The 19450-nt window shown below is 42.8% G+C and overlaps 1 protein-coding gene across 2 annotated transcripts in view; it reads left to right on the top strand.

The window, feature by feature from the left end:
* PHACTR3 (phosphatase and actin regulator 3) overlaps positions 1–19450 on the top strand; it is a 245289-nt gene that overhangs the window by 220959 nt on the left and 4880 nt on the right. For both annotated transcript variants that reach the window (XM_069751216.1, XM_069751217.1), the window contains exons 9-10: positions 15120–15175; positions 18599–18660. In XM_069751216.1, coding sequence (XP_069607317.1) covers positions 15120–15175; positions 18599–18660 — 118 coding nt within the window. The remainder of the gene's footprint in view (positions 1–15119; positions 15176–18598; positions 18661–19450) is intronic.

Raw genomic sequence — 19450 nt, 5'->3', positions numbered from 1 at the left:
CTTTATTTCTGATAATGGACAGAATGGTTTAAGCTGTTAAGTATGTAGCTGTAATGTAAAAATGTACCTGTAATGTTAAAATGTACCTGTAATGTAAAAATATACCTGCAATGTTAAAATGTATCTGTAATGTTTGCTGAATACCTGTAAAATACCTGTAGTAAAACACCCGTTACAAGTTCCTTCAACAATACAATACACACGTCTGTTTGCGTCAGCGGCGCTTAAAGACACAAAGAAAACACAGATATTGTGCAAACAAAATAAATATTTATTTAACAAAAAAATAACAGGGTTTAGGATTAGGGTCTATCTGAGGGTGAGATGTGGTGGACCTTGGGGGTGTGGAGCTGTGAGGATTGTGCGGTAGTTGATGAAGAGGTTACAGGGGCAGGGGTAACAAGTTAAAGGTTTGGATCATGGATGGGACTGGACACATTGGAAGTAGACAACACAGTGAAATCATGGGAATGGATAGACAAACTGGAAGGGACAGACACAAGGGAAGGTAGTGACACATTTGACAACAGAGACACATTTGTAGTTAAGGGTGGAGGTGGTGGGTCCAATTTTAGCAGGGTTTTATGACTCTGGGTCTTCGTCCTGGTGGGAAGGTTTTTAGTTTTGGACCTTTGCTTTCTTGGCCGAGTGGGAGTGGTGGCCTCTGTAGCAGTCTTCTGGCGTGGTGATGGACTGGACAGCGTGGTGGATGCTGCTGGCTGCAGGGGTGCTGAACTTGGGAAAGTTGGCTTCGAGGCGGTCAAGGCGTTTGTTGACTTCCTGTAGTAGTGTGTTCACATGGGTGAACCCATTCTTCAGTCTATCACGAGCACCTTAATCCCATCCTGGAAGACCGAGCTTAAGTGCATAAAGTTGGGCATGAGTGACCTCTTCCAGGCCCTCCGTTGCTGACGAGAAGACCCAACCAAAGCAGCGGCAGAGGGCTGGGAGAGGGGAAAACCTCATGGACCAGTACCAGGAGAGATGGCAGCACCAGGAGACAACCAGTCTAAAGGAACAGAAAAAAAAAAAATTAAGAGAGGCAGACATTTTCAAAGGTTCTATACTTACAAAGCCAGTGCAGGAGAGACGCCATCACCAGGTGGTAGTGGGGGCTCTAGGCAAATGCCTAGTTTGCCTGCCCCTAACGTCAGCCATGGGCATATCCTAACTATACTAGTGGAAGAACCCCTGTGAGTAACAAAGACCATACTGCTTTAGTACAGTGCAAGTGAGTATGATGTTTTAATATAGAAAAAGTAGAAAGATCTAAGTATCACAGGTCGTATGTTTTTTTTTTCTTCACAACTCTGTAGCAATAACCTCATGCATTATTCTCAGGTTTGTCACCTCCTGTTGAATGAACATTACTGTCATACTAAGTGCTTGGTGATGTGTTAGGAGAATGTGGACACGTGTCGTATATGATCACACACATTGTCAGATGTGTCAATGAATTGTGTGGGTTTCCATAAATACACCTTTGTAAAGTAAAAAGCTGTTCCTCAAATACATTGACTTGTCATTACGGCTATATTTAGATCTGTAACTTCTGTTGGGTATATTTAGCTATGAAGATGAATATTTTCACCTTCTGTTCCTTATAAATAGTGTGACAACAATCATCAGAAAGAATCCCAGGGATTTCTGTTAGACATAATGCGGCGTTCTCAGCTCAAGGGCAACAGAAAAGTAAAACTGTGTTCATGAGCTATTATTGTGTGAGAGCGTGTGTTGTCTAAAGGCCGTGAAGTGAACATAAACATAACATAACGGTCTGCTGTCAATATCCTATTTATATATAGAATAGCTATAATCATGTATTAAACTTATGGATCAGAATTTCTGGTAACTCAACATTAAACAGCCAAAAATCTCAAAATTATCAATAGTAGTAGTAGATGTAGTTAGGTTCTGGGTCAAAGGCTGTTGCGGAGGCCCTTGGCAGCTGCCATCTTTTCCACTGCGTAAGGCCAAATTCAGACATTCGTATACCACAGTCTGAGTACTGACTGTGATGCACAGAAAGGTTGTGGGTCTCTTGACCTGAGCTCAACACTTTCAAATTTGCCTATCAGGCTGCAGTCAGGAGACTAGCGGCCAGTCTATGTATTGCTGTCCTTACTCTGACAATTATATATGAATGTCTGAATTCGGCTTTACTGAGTAGCAGATTAGCAAGGAAGACTTTAGACCTAAATGATAGGCCGTCAGTCATAAGTTGTAACATTATCTGCCTATGCTTTATATAAAGCATCTAACAGGGTGTCTCTTGATGAAAGATTCCTTTCAAATAATGACATTTTGCCTGTCTGCAGTCACCACTAGAGGGAGCTGAGCAGTTTACTGAAAACAGATTTATTAGGCAATATTCACACTTGTATTATTTCAAACATAAGGTCATAGTCACGTGGTGTAAATTTTACTGTTCTATATAGCAACATCCCCCTAGCCTTCAAAACTCAAACCTATCATTTAAGAGTGTTGTGTGTTTTTTTGCATAATTTTGGTATGAGTAATTATACTTTAAATTATATTGTAAAATGCAGTCAATACAAGTGGTGTTAAATCTGACCTTGTGAGGTGAAACCTTGAAGCCCCTGGTTTGGATGAGCAACACAGACAAGTGACACTGGTGCAGTAAGTTAAGGCAAGTTAAAGAAATAGTGGTCTGTAGAGGTGATATCGAACTGGCGTGGCAGAACTGGGACACTGATGTTTGATGTAGAATAGCTTGGACAGGGATGCAATGGCTGATATAGCAGACCTGGGGCAGCGATGACTGATGTTCCAGAGCTGGTACATTCTAGTGATTACTACAATAACAGAGCTGTAGCTGCAATGGAAAATGTATTAGTATTGGAATAACAATGATAGGAATAACAGGGTTGTAGCATCAGAGGCTGAAGTTACAGAACTGAGATTGTAGTGGTGGTACAGTGTAGCTGCAAAAGAGCCAGTATATGAGCATATGGTATAAAGGGAAGTTGACCTTACCAGAAAGGCCATGAAACTGTAGATATAGTGGTATTATACATGTAAATGTCGTTTAAATACTATTTAACAGTCTTGCTGGAGCAGCAGCTACAGGGATATAATGAAGATATATTCTCTCTGCAGCCACTAATTTCCAGTCAACAGGGCTGTACAGGGAGCTGTTATAGTCTTCATTCACTATACAATGAGAACATATGCTGTACAGCAGGCTGTAAGTCAGAGTGCCATGGAGTGATCACAGTGGGCTCACTGCACAGTGAGTGGTGACTATAACTAACTCCTACAATGCCCTGATGACTGCAAGTGAGCTGCAGGGATAATATAATTTTACTCCCTGTAACACTGACTCCAGTAAGCCTGTCAATAATTAAAATAACAATTTACCTGCTTTCTTCCACTATTAATGCCACTTAGCTGAAAATGTTGGCAACTGTAGAAGCTCACTTCAGATGTGCAAGACAAATTAATGCCTTAAGCACAATATGAACAGCTTAAACTGATTGTTCAGTCTACTATTAACATTTGCAGTCAGTCTATGTGACTGTAGACTTTTAAATCCACAGTGCATGCACTGCAGCACTGTCAGTATTCTCTGGTTTTACATAGTCAGGTAATCTCAAGTATGCTATTTGCATACTACTGGTCACATTCCGACTAGACATGTCTGGCCTCGCTCAATTCACATGTTTAGTGCAAGGCCAGCCACGTCTAGTCGGCACATGGTTGCATAATTGCTGTCAAGTGACTGTCTGTTCTTACTGACAACACCGGATAATCCTGACAGCTTGCGGAGTGTGCGCTGAAAAGATACTGAAGTCTGCACAGACTTTTAACAGAAGACCAGGCAACCACTTCAAGCCAACAGAATCTGTTAGGATCTGTAAAAATGGAAGCCTTGGTACATTGTAAATAGAGGCAGTGAGTTTATTCGCAGCCAATAAACTGGGCAATAAATCTTCCCCAGTGGTGACAGTAGGCTGCCGGAATCTTATAATACCAAGTGGTAGTCTTATGAAGACAGACTTAAACAAAAAAAAAAATGGAAGCTGGTGTGCAAATCAACAGTCTTTACTCCCAGCAATTGGCTGTTATTGCCAGAGAGCAATGTCTGCCCATATATTTCCCCAATGTATAAAGAAAACCCTTTTCATTCAATTTAATATTAGACTGGATTCACCGCAGTGGGAGTCGTTCTACTCAAAATGCTTTCCATTTTGGCTCATAGACAGATTTAATAATGTGCTAATTACCAGAGAAAAATTGTATCTACAGCACCTTGGGGCATCAAGAGTTTCAGGCTGCCAGGTAGATGAAGAGTAATTGCAAGTCGCCGTTTGTAATGCTAACTAATACAGCAGCTAGGGTCATGTACTGTGTGTTTGGAATAAGTTTGGTTTCCAAAATTAGAGCAGTCATCAGTAACTTCCTTTAATTTGTCACAGAGAGGTAGTTCTTCTATGACCCAGACACCCTGACACAGTTCTTTATTCTATAGTCTGAGGTTTCTATAGTAACATCGTCAGCTCATGGGGACGTCCCTCGGTAATTTACACTGCACTTAATATTGCAGATTTATCCAGGAAAATGATGTGATACCTACAGCCTATAGCTGTAAATGTGACTTCCCTGTGACTAAAATATATAGATTAGATTTATAAATCAGCTGCTGGACCCAACCCTTCCCCACCTACTACCGCCTAATAATATTCTTAAAAATAAAACATTGGGGGATGGTGAGGGTAAACAAGGCAGTAAAGTATTGTGTAGCATCCTAGGAAATGTAAAAACTGTGATCATGGATTTTTTTCACTGGTGAAATATGAAGCATTCTGCACTTTGAAAGAATCATTGCAAGTCCCAACCTATTAGTGTCCGTGCATTTTCTGAGCATGTGCACAACAGCACGGCTTTACCCGTTTGAATGGAGCCAAACTACACATGCTTACCCATTGCTCCAATTATTCCGTATGGGGACTACCACAAAAAGCCCAACATGGTCCTCAGTAGCTGGAGCGTCAGTTGAGCATGCACATTGCCCCTCTATTCTTACAGGAACAAAACTTCCCTGTTTTGGTATTCGGTAGGGTCCTAACAGCCCGACCACCAGCAATCTATAAGTCATCATCTATCCATTAAAGACATCCATGGTTTTTTTTGGTTTGTTTTATTGACAGACCCACTGATTAGCATCTGCAAATCGGATCAAAATTGGACACGTCTCTCTTTTATTTTTTTAATGGACAATTGGTCCACAATAAAACAGCTCCATAAACAAGCCCATAGCTTATAATGGGTAAATGTTCTATCTATGAGAATACATGCACGAAACAAAGCGACTTTCACCAGCACATAATGCAAACACAAACATGAAGGGTTCTCATATCAATCTGCGATTAGCTCATCAGAGTCTAATACTATGACCTTCAAATAATCAGCTGTAATCTGTGGGGAAATTAAACTCACAATCGGCATTCCTCTTTCTCAACTGCATGTGGATATGGATGCTGCCCCAGTCAATCGTTTGAAAAAAATCCCAGCACTCGCATATTGATGCTTAACCGGATTCAACTTATTTAGAAGTTCAAGTATACAGGGTCATCATGGGAATATACCGTAAATAAAAAAGCAGGACACTTTCCACGCCAATTGTCAAAGGCTCAGGATGGATAGAAATGCTTCTCATGGGTATCGTGTACATTGCCAAATGCTTGAAAGGCAATTGTCAAAGTCTCAAGATGGATCCGAAAGCGTTTCTTTTTTGGGTATCAAGTTTATTGCCAGGATGACCCTGTATATTTTAATGTCAGATTTCAAAGGAATGTGTCTTGCTAATTTTATGGTTTTCATCTTATGGTTATCTAGTAAATAAATAAAATATCAAGATGAGTTTTGGGCCAGTTGTCAAATGTTCAAGAGGGGCAAAAATGCATCCTGCTATTGTTATGGATATCAAATCTATTGCCATGATAACCCTGTATATTTCAATGACAGTTGTCAAAGGCTCAGGATGGTCTGAAACGTGTTCTGAAATTTTTTATGGTTACCGAGTATATTGCCATGATGACCCTGTATATTTGAATTATAGTTTTCAAACGCTCATGATGAGCCCAAAATGCGTTGTGCTATTTTTTATAATTATCGAGTTATAGTTATTGAGTATATACATAAAAAATGCAGGACACGTTTCAGGACAGTTGTCAAAGGCTCAGGATGGGCAGAAACGTATCCTGCTATTGTTATGGGTATCGAGTATATTGCCATGATGACACTGTATATTTGAATGGCTGAATAATTCACAGAATCTCATTAATTTATGAGTTCATTTTTTTGCAGTGCCACCACAAGGGAAATTAAGCAATACATAGTTTCTATTGAAATCAATAGGCTGTCTCAGTAATGCATAGACATAACAGTTCTTATATAGTGGGGGATCCTTATCATAACCGCTCAGAACAATAGATGAGTATTTTCCGCTGGAGACCCTTTATTATTATTATAGCGCCATTTATTCCATGGCGCTTTACATGTGGGGAGGGGTATACATAATAAAAACAAGTACAATAATCTTGAACAATACAAGTCACAACTGGTACAGGAGGAGAGAGGACCCTGCCCGCGAGGGCTCACAATCTACAAGGGATTTCTTAAAATTTGATGCTACCCAATAAGAAAGGGATGTGCATTTGACATGTACAGTATATAGAGCTTGTAATTTGGGCTTGTTGGCGTGTATCGGGTAACATTGCACAGGGAATCCTATAGAGATGCTACAGATAAAAGCTGTGTGCCTGCAGTTATTGCACAGTGCAGACTCCCTCCCCCAGTATTAGCACACGCAGACAGAAGTGCAGTCACGACGCTTTAATCTCCTAATTTCTACACACAATCTTTTTTTTCCTGTTCCTGCATCTCTTTGTATAGAATTTTCTGCTTGGAAAAGTAAAGGCAGAATGGTTGTAAGGCTTTGATTAGAAGGTATTACCAGATGATATGGTTAGATCTTCACCGAGTACACACTTGACATTACTTACAAGGCAGTCATGGTGAAAAGCAGCTTCATAGACAAAAAGATACTTGTATATTCAGGTCATTCTTTGTATTATGTATATGAATCATTCTAATGTAGGCGATATAGTGCATAATATTCAGTAATAAACATGTAATCTGGCTCATACTCTTATTAGTTTATACACCTATTTCCTATCTACAGTATCTATCTTCCTATCTCTCATACCTATGAATGAACATTAAATGGAACTTGTCACCTACAAAAATGTCTGATAGGATCACTGGAACAGCAACTACAGGAAAAAAATGAAGTTATGTACTCCTTGCAGTTGCTCGCTTCCAGTCATTGAGGCAGTGCATAGAGTAGTTACAGTCCCTGTCATCTCTTCCAGCTCCACCACCCCCATTGTGTTCTCCCCACTGTGTTTTAAAAAAGGATCACCTCTCCATCCGATCCCCACAGCACTGCTTCCTTCTTCTTCTGGGCAGGTACGTGTTTAACAATACATTGACATCATAGAGAGAGCGCTGCGGAGGAAGCCGAGAATGGTTTCGTGCAGCGATCCTGCTATTTTCTTATTCAGGCTGTGGGGCTACAGGAACACTCCCTGCCTGGCGCTGTGTGTTACTAATGTAAGGGGGACGACCAGACCGCAGGTACCTGTGTGCCGGGTTCAGAACTGGAAAGGCTGCATCCTCTGTTCCCGGGGGAAGCTTTAGTGAGGCGGACCTTCCTCTGTTGCCTGGGAGAAGATGGAGTGAGGGAGAACTTCCTCCTGACCAAGGGGGGCGGAGATATAAAAGGGGAAAGTGCGCGCAGCAGAGCAGTTTGGCTCCAACCCAGGGAAGCGCGCACAGAGATGAGTGGCATGCTCTGCTTCCCCACCACAGAATACCGGCACTGCGGTAGGGCGCCACCGTCTGAAGATGACCGCCGCGCTGAGGGGAGCAGTGTGCCCAGCAGCAATCCAGAGGGACCGCTGCAGAGAGTACAGAGCCAGGTGTGTGCAGCAGCAGCCAGGGAGAGAAGTGCTCCGTCCTGGGAGCAGCAGCATCATGCAGGCCAGAGTCAGCCTTCTCCCGCTGCCAACAGCAGGGACCAGTGAGTACTGTGCCCTGGAGCATCCATACACCACAGGCCTGTGCCAAAGCATCGCCACCGCTGACAGAGAATGTGAGGAGAGACATGCAGGGTGCTCGTTGGTCATCACGGAGGGAGGTGTGGAACGTTCCGGGCTAGTGAGTACTGTGTGCATCCTGCCAGAGGGATATCAGGTGCAGCACCCCGCCAGAGAAACAGCGCGCCAGTGGTTGTCAGCACTTCAGTCTTGGCAGGAGCAGGCAGTGCGCAACATAGAGAAGAGTGCAGCGTGCCTAGTAGCTGACAGAGACTGAGGTAGCGTGTGCTTCATGACCGTGAGTACAGCGCACATGCTGCAAAGAGAGAACAGAGTGCTGGATAGACTTGTGTAACCCACCTTACCAGCATATACTTCCCTGCTCACGGGAGACCCTGATTTTGCCAGTTTATATTTGCAGAGCCATGTTGGGCTCGTATCGCACTGTGGCCCATACCCTTGTCAGCCACTGCAGTATATGGACTAGGTGCAGTGGAAGGTACCGGAGACCGACCACTGCCGCCAGAAGACCGGGTATTGTTGCCCACAGGACCTTCCTGGAAAAGACACCGCGCCCGCCGTTGCCGGCACCATAGAGTTCCCAGCAGGAGTGACAGTTTGAGGAATTCCTGACACAAGTGCTTCACAAGGATTGCCCGTAACTCATCTTTTCTTTTTGAACTCTGCATATCCTTTACATACTGAACTGTTTATTCCCTTGTTTAGCCCATTGCCTCCCTGCATGTAGTATTCCTGTTATTAAACTTGTTAACCCTTGCTCTGCCTTCTGTCCCTTACTGCATCCCGGGCACCTGCTCACAATAATGTGGTGAGAAAAGTCTATAAGGAGGGCAATAGGCACCTTCTGAGCCTTTATCTACCTCTTCGATCCTATATGACTCTAAATATGTTGTTATAAATATAGTGAGATAGCGCTTACTGCATGTGTAGGGGGACACTTGCTTAGCAATGGGACTCAGTCACACAGGCACGTTTTTCTCACAAAAACAGTTCATGCGGTTTATTATGGCATCATAAACTGGGTTATGCACAGTTCATTATAAACTTCATAGAACACAATAGGCACCAACAGGTGACATTAAGTTGTGGCTTTAACTTAGATACTTCTTATACGGCTTTAACTCACAGTTCACTAAATATGCCGGACTTCTCACTTCGTCCAGTTACCATGGGTGACCGTACGCCGAACAGTTCATCAATGTTCATGGAACACAACACGCACCAACAGTCTGTTCCACTGGCAGATACTTCTCTGCCGTTATGATAGCCCCCTTCCCGGGTGTTACCTTTCTGGAGCTCCTGCTCCACACGCTGACCTCCTATTAGTCCTCTATCTTGCAGGGAAGCTGCCGACCTGGGATCACCATCCCAGACAATGCCTTGCTCACTAGGCCACCTGACAGTCCAGATCCTCAGACAGGCTCTAGCTCCCCCAGTGCAGTGCCGTTGCAGACTCTGTCTCCACTCCTTCCCATGTGCTCTTCAGGAATCCTACTTCCAGGACTTCCAACACAGGTTGTGCTATTCAGGAATCCTACTCCCAGGACTTCCAACACAGGCCACTCAGTGCGCTATTCAGGACGTCCGTCCCCACCTGGGACCATCCAACACACAAGTCTCTAAGTGCGCTGTTCAGGGATCCGATCCTACTCCCAGGATCTCCCAACACACAGGTCTTCAGATCCACGGCCTCACAGTGCGCTATTCAGGGATCCAGTCCACACTCAGGACCTCCCAACACACAAGCCATCCAGGATCTACAGTCAAGCCCTTTAAGCCTCCCTTCACAATTATACAAACACTTGTGGGACTACAGTAACAAGAACAACATTACTTCAGGCTTACAGCGCAGACTCCCGCTGCGACACAAACCGGCCATTTACAATCCTGACGGTCACTATCTCATTATCACCATTATAACCACAGATATGCTGTTGTGCAAATGGAATAGACAACAGATGGAAATTATTGGCAATTATCAAGATACTCAATAAAGGAGTGGTTCTGCAGGTGGGGACCACAGACCACATCTCTGTACTGTTGCTTTCTGGTTGATGTTTTGGTCACTTTTGAATGTTGGTTGTGCTTTTACACTCGTGGTAGCATGAGACGGACTCTACAACCCACACAAGTGGCTCAGGTAGTGCAGTTTATCCAGGATGGCACATCAATGCGGGCTGTGGCACGGTTTGCTGTGTCTGGCAGCGTAGTGTCCAGAGACTGGAGGTGCTACCAGGAGACAGGCCAGTACACCAGGAGATGTGGAGGGGGCTGTAGGAAGGCAACACAGCAGGACCGCTACCTCAGCCTTTGTGCAAGGAGAAACAGGAGGAGCACTGCCAGAGCCCTGCAAAATGACCTCCAGCAGCCACAAATGTGCATGTGTCTGCACAAATGGTTACAAACCGACTCCATGAGGATGGTCTGAGTGCCCGACTTCCACAGCTGGGGGTTGTGCTCACAGCCCAACATCATGCAGGACGCTTGGCATTTGCCACAGAATACCAGGATTGGCAAATTCGCCACTGGTGTCCTGTGCTCTTCGCAGATGAAAGCAGGTTCACACTGAGCTCATGTGACAGACGTGACAGTCTGGAGACGCCGTGGAGAGCGATCTGCTGCCTGCAACATCCTTCAGCATGACCGGTTTGGCAACCCTGACTGCTATTAGGTATCGAGATGAGATCCTCAGACCCCTTGTAAGACCATATGCTGGTGCGGTTGGCCCTGGGTTTCTCCTAATGCAGGACAATGCCAGACCTCATGTGGCTGGAGTGTGTCAGCAGTTCCTGCAAGATGAAGGCATTGAAGATATGGACTGGCCCGCCTGTTCCCCAGACCTGAATCCTATTGAACACATCTAGGACATCATGTCTCGCACCATCCACCAACATCACATTGCACCACAGACTGTCCAGGAGTTGGCAGATGCTTTAGTCCAGGTCTGGGAGATCCCTCAGGAGACCATCCGCTGCCTCATCAGGAGCTTGCCCATGCATTGTAGGGAGGTCATACAGACACGTGGTCATAAGTATTCTCAGATCCTTTGCTCAATATTGAGTTCAAGCATCCTTTTGAGCTATTACAGCTATGAGTCTTCTTGGAAATGATGCAACAAGTTTTTCACACCTGGATTTGGGGATCCTCTGCCATTCTTCCTTGCAGATCCTCTCCAATTCCGTCAGGTTGGATGGTGAACGTTGGTGGACAGCCATTTTCAGGTCTCTCCAGAGATGCTCAATTGGGGTTAGGTTAGGGCGTTGGCTGGGCCAGTCATGAATGGTCACAGAGTTGTTCTGAAGCCACTCCTTTGTTATTTTAGCTGTGTGCTTATGGTCATTGTCTAGTTGGAAGGTGAACCTTCGGCCAAGTCTGAGGTCCAGAGCACTCTGGAAGAGGTTTTCAACCAGGATATCTCTGTACTTGGCCGTATTCATGTTTCCTTAAATGACAACCAGTCGTCCTGTCCCTGCAGCTGAAAAACACCCCCATAGCATGATGCTGCCACCATGTTTCACTGTTAGGATTTTATTGGACAGGTGATGAGCAGCGCCTGGTTTTCTCCACACATACCGCCTAGAATTATCAAAGGTCTGTCTTCATCTCATCAGACCAGAGAATCTTATTTCTCATAGTCTGGGAGTCCTTCATGTGTTTTTTTTTAAACATATCCCTTTAGTTATTTTCAAACGTTTCTAGGGGTACCATTAGTTGAAATTCAGTCAATTTAAATTGAAGATTGCTTTTGTCAGTTTCAAGTTACGGTATGTCAGTAACCATTTTGTTTTTCCTTACTTTAACATACGGGCACCAACAATTTTTTCCATGTCTGTACATATACATTTATTTAATCATAATCAAACATATGATTATTTTTTTAGATGCCAGATTACCAGTATTTCTGGGTTAATGCAACTGCCTGTATTTGTTTCACACCTGCAGCCCTAGTATGTCTTTCTTGGCTTTGAAGCATGGTAAAAACTTTAGAGGATTATGTAAAAGATTTAGGTTGTGTAACTGAGATTTTCTCTTGAGCTGCACATAATTCTATTACTTTTCTGAAGTCTGTAGTTTTCCGTTGCTACTGCTGCAACCTTGCCACTAGAATAAAAAAAAAAATCACATGGTAATAATGTCTTTGAAAAGCAGCAAAAAAGGAGTGCTGCTTAACGCAAACTGCCATCCACTGATTTCTACTGAAATTTAATATGTATACAAACAGAAACATGTAAGAAACCTAGCTCCATGCAAAAAATGAACAATGAGGGATTATTAGGATTAATTGCTATTGGCATTGTTAAACATGGTTCCTAGAAGCTGAGCTGCTGTTTGCAGGGTTGTTAATATTTATTTATACCGTGGGCATTATTTCCACGAAAAGATAACTTTACTAAAAAAAAAAATTATAGTGATGTATGTGAGAAGGTTTTTCAATTGCAAACAGGTAATTTCTTCTATCACAGTCATCTGGATCAATTTCAAAGTGGCCTCACTCAGTCAGTCAGTCAACAATTATCTATCCCAACGTTCCCTACATATGAACGCTTGGCATGCATACATTTTCCAATGGATAAAAAGGTCTAAATTGCTATAATGTCCAGAATCCTCTGATACTGCCTTATCTTCATTGGGAACAAAAGTTTTGGCAAATTGTAATATATCTGCTGTAAAATAGCGCTTACTGCATGGGTTGGGGGACACTCGCTTAGCAAAGGGATTCAGTCACACAAGCACGATTTTCTCTATTAAACAGTCCATGCGGTTTATTTAGCCATGTTACACATCACACACATATAGTTCATAGTACACGGCTTCAATCACTTTTCAGACACTATACCCGCCAGTCCTCCTTTGACTAGTTCCCGGGGGTGTCATATCAATGTCTCTACTCGCATAGCATGACATTAAGTTGCAGTCTCTAAACATGCCGGACCTCAATTCGTCCAGTTACCGTAGGTGACCGCACAGTTCGTAGTAACTGACCCTTGTCAGTGCACACAGTCCCCCATACTCGGGGTTACCTTCCAGGTGCTCCTGCTCCACATTCTGACTCCTCGTCTGTCCTCACGCTCAGAGAAACTGTCTTACTGGAATCACTGTCCTTGTGACTAGGGCACTCATGACATTCCAGACCCACAGAAGGAACAGTAGCTTCCCCAACGCAGTGCCGTCACAGACTCTGCACATACGGCCTCTTCATGTGCTCTTGAGAAAGTCCACTCCTAGGACCTTCCAACACACAGGTCTGCCCTGTCTTGCAGGACCTTAGAACACAGACCATTCAGGTTCATACACTCTCACCATGTGACCAAACCTCAGTCACATTATGTCACTATAGCCACCCCCATAGGTGGGAGGTGTGTGTGGTTAGTCAGACCCGCCCAGCTCTCCGACTAACCCTGTAAAAGCCTCCCTTTGCAACTACACAAACATTTGCGGGACTACAGGTCCAAGAACAACATTACTGGCTTACAGACACATACTGGCCATTCACAATGACACCAGTCACTGTCTCACTATCACAGTTACTCCTGCGACTGCCATGCACTCCCGTGGCCTCAATACGCCTCCGTGTGTATTCTGAGGGAAACATACAGCGCCCCCTAGCTGTAACAGGTCACTGCCTCACACTGCCCAATCTTATAGCCTTTTAGATCTACTGTATGGAGAGTTCAGAGGCCACCATACACATTAGATAGTAGACTTTTCCCATCAAGTTCGTCTGACAGCATGAGCAGCCTTAGGCTTGATTCACTCATAACAGGTTTGTTGCATTAATGGGCAATTCTCAAAATATCAACTCATCCCCTATTCATAGGGATCACAGCTCTGGAACCTGGTAACTGGATGGAAAAGCACATGCTTGGCTTTCATTTCACTCATTGTTTGGGATTGCCAGAAATAGCTTTGCCAACCTGTATTGACTATTGAGTATCCAAAACGAGACATAAATGTATAAATGAATATTAGTGTTTTGCTGGATGTCTCTCAAGAAAAGTGGTGGGTGGGAAAGTCCACAGCCCTGATCTTGAAATTGCATGAGATCCTAGTGGTCGGATTCTCAGTAAATGTATCCTTTGGTGATAGATTATTCACAAAATATTACGTTTTTAATTTCATCTAGATGGCCCTTGCAGAAATCCATGTACATGAATAGAACAGGTTTCAGCCAGACATTAAAGCCACAAGTCTGCCACATGAGAATATACCCTTATGTCTCTGAAAACCTCAAAATATAGGTGTGATTACAAAAACCTCTAATATCATAACCCGTAGTATAATTCTAAGTGTAGGTGGCTGAGATATCGATCACCCTTGTGATGTGGTCACTGAGGACTTCATTTCCCTGCCACTAAAGCATCTGTATAGATTTACGGTATGTTTTACCCAGTAGAGCAACTACTCAGGGCAAGGAGCAAACAGCTGTAAGCTCACCATCCCAGACTCTTTCACAACAATTTAGATTTTTGTGTTGCCTTAGCATTTAAGAAATGTTTGTGTCTAACGATGACATATTCATGAGCTTTTTAGTAAACGGGACAAGTATCTGCGTAAACTGGAAAGTCACAACACTTGGATCTGATGTGAGTATACACTTTGTACTTAGTCATGTCAGATTGTGGATGTACAGTACAGAGATGGGAGGGGGAGGAATAGTAGGGGAAAGCCTCATTAATTATGTGCAGAGACTGTGGATAGGCCAGGCAGTGCGGGTGGGAGTGAGCATGGAGCAGTATAGAAGACTGCCAGTGTGACTGTGCTGGGAACACCACACAGTGCTAAGCAGCTTCACTACAAGGGGACTCCGAGAGAGATTTGCTGCTCCCGTCACCTGTAGCCGAATATTACTGTGAGCTCCCAGCTCCATCACTGGAACTATCTGCACGGCACAATTACTACAGCTTTCTTGTGTCTAACTAAGAACGCTCCATCTACTAGCATGGTTCAAAACGTGATTATGGTGTTTTTCCGCAGGCGACTGAGCCAAAGACCAGCTGTAGAAGAACTGGAGAGAAGGAATATACTGAAGCGTAAGTACAGCATAATATTTCTATGTCACTTGTTAATGTATGATAGAAATTGTTCCTATAGTTACTGTGCATATATTTTATATTGAGCTTATTACTAACAAAGGTTCCTCAATGCCTGGGGTGGTTGAGGTAGAGCTTTCAGGCTCAGACTGGCCCACAGGAGAACAGGTAAATTCCCAGGTGGGCCCCTGAGCAGGAGTGTGCCCTTGTTATCCTATATCGGCAGTAGTTAGGATATATATGCTATGCTATGCTATGTACAGAAATAAGCAGTTTCTAATCATTCATTTAAAAAAACTGCCCAATGTAGTATTATATAGAATCAAAGGTAAATTTGTGAATGAGTAATGTAATATTTGCATACAGCTGGACGGTGGGTCCCCAGCATCATTGTTACTGGTGGACCCATGGTACCCCAGCCGACACTGGCTATCGTCATCACGTAAGCATCAGGTCAGATAAATGCAGTTATGTATATGGGTTAGAAAGCATCCAAATATAGCTCACTGTGCATAATATCAGTAGATTTCTCTGTGATGTCACGGACCCTAATCAGCCATCTTGTGTACAGCGAATACTAAATGCTGGTTTGTTACTTTTCACTCCTCCTATTTGCAAGATATCTAGTCAGTATACTCGGGTGTAAACCAGCTTAATTCTGTATGATGAGATGGATGGCATTTTTCTCTATGGCCTGGTATGATCATTGAGCACCATGATATTTTTTAATATTTCAGTATAGAGAGGCCAATATGATTATCTGCCTTATGGCCACCCGTTATATTGAACTACTTAAGTACCAGAGCTCAGGAATGACTCCGGAATTCCTCTGTGCTCATTTAAGCAATCCTCTGTTTCTCCACCTGTTAAGGGGAGGAAATGTTGTTACAGCTTTCCCTATGACCTCTGAACTGAAATTAAAGCATCTAATAATTCTGATAGTTGACCTATGTATCCACTGGGGAGGTAATATAGCTTCCTGCTAAATCCTGGTCCTTCCTTAAAAAAAAAAAAAAGAACTCTGTTCTCTAGTGAATGGCCACCCGTGAGCTCACTGTCACCTCTGCATCTGACCTTTCCACTTCAGAAACATAACACTATTCCTGAAGGCATAGATATAAAATCCATAGTAAACACATGTTGCTTGGAGAAGAGGACCAGACAGTAGTCATTAGGTCATGCTGTCTCCTCCCTGCTGTAATCCTTCCCTGGTTCTGGACAGGGTAAACTGGCATCTATATCAAGCAGCTTGGTCTTGTTACTAATATTAACCTCTTCAGTAGAAGAATATAATATAGGCTGGCTAAGCCACTTTCATATTTGGGGATATGCAGTGAGAACAAGTGAAAAAGGGGCACCTCCTGGAGCTTCTTTATTCCACTACATGCCTTCTTATTTTGCATAGAAAGAATGATGCTAGGCGGTCGACCTTTCTGATGTTTACAATTGTCTTACTCCATATCAACCCCCACAAAAGCCTATGATCTGCTCGTCCTTGCCTTTATATCAATTAGTTGTGTAAGGCGAGCGCTGCTCAGTCTGTTCCTGGAGGAAGCCTGCATAATACAATGAACGCTTCTCACACAGGTACCACCAGTAGTGTCAAGGATGCCAGCAATTTCCCACATAGTGGACTTGTGATGATAATAACACGCCTGCATAATAAAGCAGAATAGATATAGATTAATATAGACATAGAGCTGATCACAATGTATATAGTATCGGTATGGTAAGATGTTTGTCTTTAATGCAATAAAACTGCACTCTTCTCTTACACATCATAAAGTATTGCAATCATGGGGTGGCAAATGAAAAATTTTGAGGAGATAATGTACATGGAGTAAATATAAGAATGCAATGCAGAGTATGATATATCTTAGTACAAAATGCCCCTTTAGATGGTGCTGATTCCACCATGCACGACACGGTTTTTTTCATAAGAAGGCTGCCTGTGGGTATTTGAGAGTTTTTTTTTACTATTGCTTCCAGGGGTTTCCCCTTGCTCGGTTCCTAAATATGGCATCCCTGGATTTTTTTGACGCAGTCCTCGTAACACTGACCTGAATCTTTATTTAGCTGACAGCTCTATAAATAGAAGTCTCGTTTACTACAATCCTACAGCGGATAATGTATTCCACCCACCAGCACTGCAGCAAGAGCTATGTATAGCAGCAGAGCAGAGGCGTTGTGAAGGCTAATGTTGCTACAGGAGGGAGCCGGGTCTCCCAAGAAAAGTCCTTTCTACAAAAGCAACAACACCCCACTGCTTGGGTTCACAAAAAAGCCAGTCTATATTAGTTGTGGCCAAGACAGTCCCTGTACTATATAATGCACATACACAGCTACTGTATGTATTAATATATAGTGGAACATGAGCAGCGCCTTCTTTTTCTATCATATTGCTGATGTATTTGCTTCCTAGTCATTATGAGTTAATGACACTGCATTTTCTCTGCTGAGGTTTTATTACACTGTAGTGGGGGGTCTGTACCAATATCATAATCACTTATAGCAGCAGATGTATTTTTCTTTATTTTTTTTGGTGTATTTGGTGTAGATAAGACCCCCCCCCCCAAATTCCCAAAGCATAACTAAGCAAGAGAGTCTGTCCCTAGCTGAGGGAGAGATCTGTCTTGTTTCTAGCTAAGCGCTACGATACGTTCGCACTGGGTTTTTAAAAATGTTTGCAACAGATCCAATCCAAAGTCTCCCTTAAAAGATGGTTCAAAAATGTTTGGAGAATTCTTCTTATTTATTTCTATGAGAAATCCACTTTGCAGTTCATATGAGTTTTTCAGCTTTTCTGTCTCTATTGAAAAATGCCTGAAGCTAAAAAAAAATAAAAATAAATATGGTAAGTGTCGCTTTTTTAAGCAAATCCTGATACAATCTGTTCCAAACTAGTCACTACCCAATTAAAAAAAACGCTTCAGGAAAAAAATATTCCAAAACTGCTTCAGAGAAAGAAAAAAAATCTTCCAAAAAAGGAGCATTTTTTTAAGAGGTTTCCAATTGAAAAACTCATGGTTTTTGGATGCCTCAAAAAACTTAATATGAACAGAGCCTTAGACCACCATGAAGCATTTCTATATAGCCGAGGTATAAAATGATCTTGATCACAGAATTTCCCAGTCGTTAGGGATAGACCCAATTACTGTAAAAATCAAAATTATCAATCCTGTGTTTATATGTGCTACCTATTGAAATGTAGGGTATAGTACAATTCTGTATGGGCCCAATTTTAGCTCCTTAAAGGCTCCGTGTCATATACTAAAACACAGCATCTCCCCTAGCCCTGAGCTCAATATAAGGGAACTGTACTTGCCTGTTCTTGCCACTCATCAGTTTCCTATATTTCGAGTATATTTAGCTTCATATTTCTGATGAGTCATAGAGAACTTATTATTTATCTCCTCTTTACAGAAAGAAATGACCAGATAGAACAAGAGGAAAGAAGAGAAATCAAACAAAGGTTAACCAGAAAGGTGAGTGCGCCCTTACTACGACGCTACAGTGTATATAGGACATTTCTTGTACTCTAGCACCCATATTGTCAGTCTTGTATAAGGGGTTCTTGGATATACATTCACAAAACATTCGTCTGCTGAGAAGTGTCTTCCTAAAAGTCGTGGCTTTCCGCTGCATTATTAGAAATTAATTGTTAATAACCTGCTTTATTATTTTGCAGCCTGTTAGCAACTAATGTCTAATGATACAGCGGAAAGCTACTGTGACATTTAGGGCAGTCCCACACGTCCAGATAATTCCGGTACCGGAAAAATCGGTACCGGAATTATCCGTGTCCCCGTGCGTTTCTGTGGCACATCAGTGTGATGTCCTGATTAGTGGAGGATTATAATGTTGCTACACCAAAACACCAGTCTCTATATACATATTATATAAATACAGTATCTCCTCATATAGTGCCATGTAGTTCCTATGGGTATGGATGCACTTGAATTTTATGCTGCCATTTTATGCTGCCAAACTGCTTGCCATTAGATTAAGGGCATTTTGCAATGCACATCATCTGACCCCAGCTTGACAGCCTCATAGAAATATATTAAGCTATGATGCTTGCGTCAGGAGATGTGCGGCCAGCCCGTGAATTGCAATCCGACATCGGACAGATTATCATGGACATCTGAGAACAGCCCTAAGATTTACTGCACACCTTAAAAACAATATGAAAAGTATGTGTTGGCAGGAAAAAAACATGAGTACAATACATGCTTTTCGAAGTGCGTTTTTTTCGTAATAAAATGCTGAAAGAAT

This window comes from Ranitomeya imitator, chromosome 2 (assembly GCF_032444005.1).
Source record: "Ranitomeya imitator isolate aRanImi1 chromosome 2, aRanImi1.pri, whole genome shotgun sequence".
Classification (NCBI taxonomy): Eukaryota; Metazoa; Chordata; class Amphibia; order Anura; family Dendrobatidae; genus Ranitomeya; species Ranitomeya imitator.
Note: the sequence above shows the minus strand (reverse complement) of the source record. Positions and strands in the feature narration are given on the sequence as shown.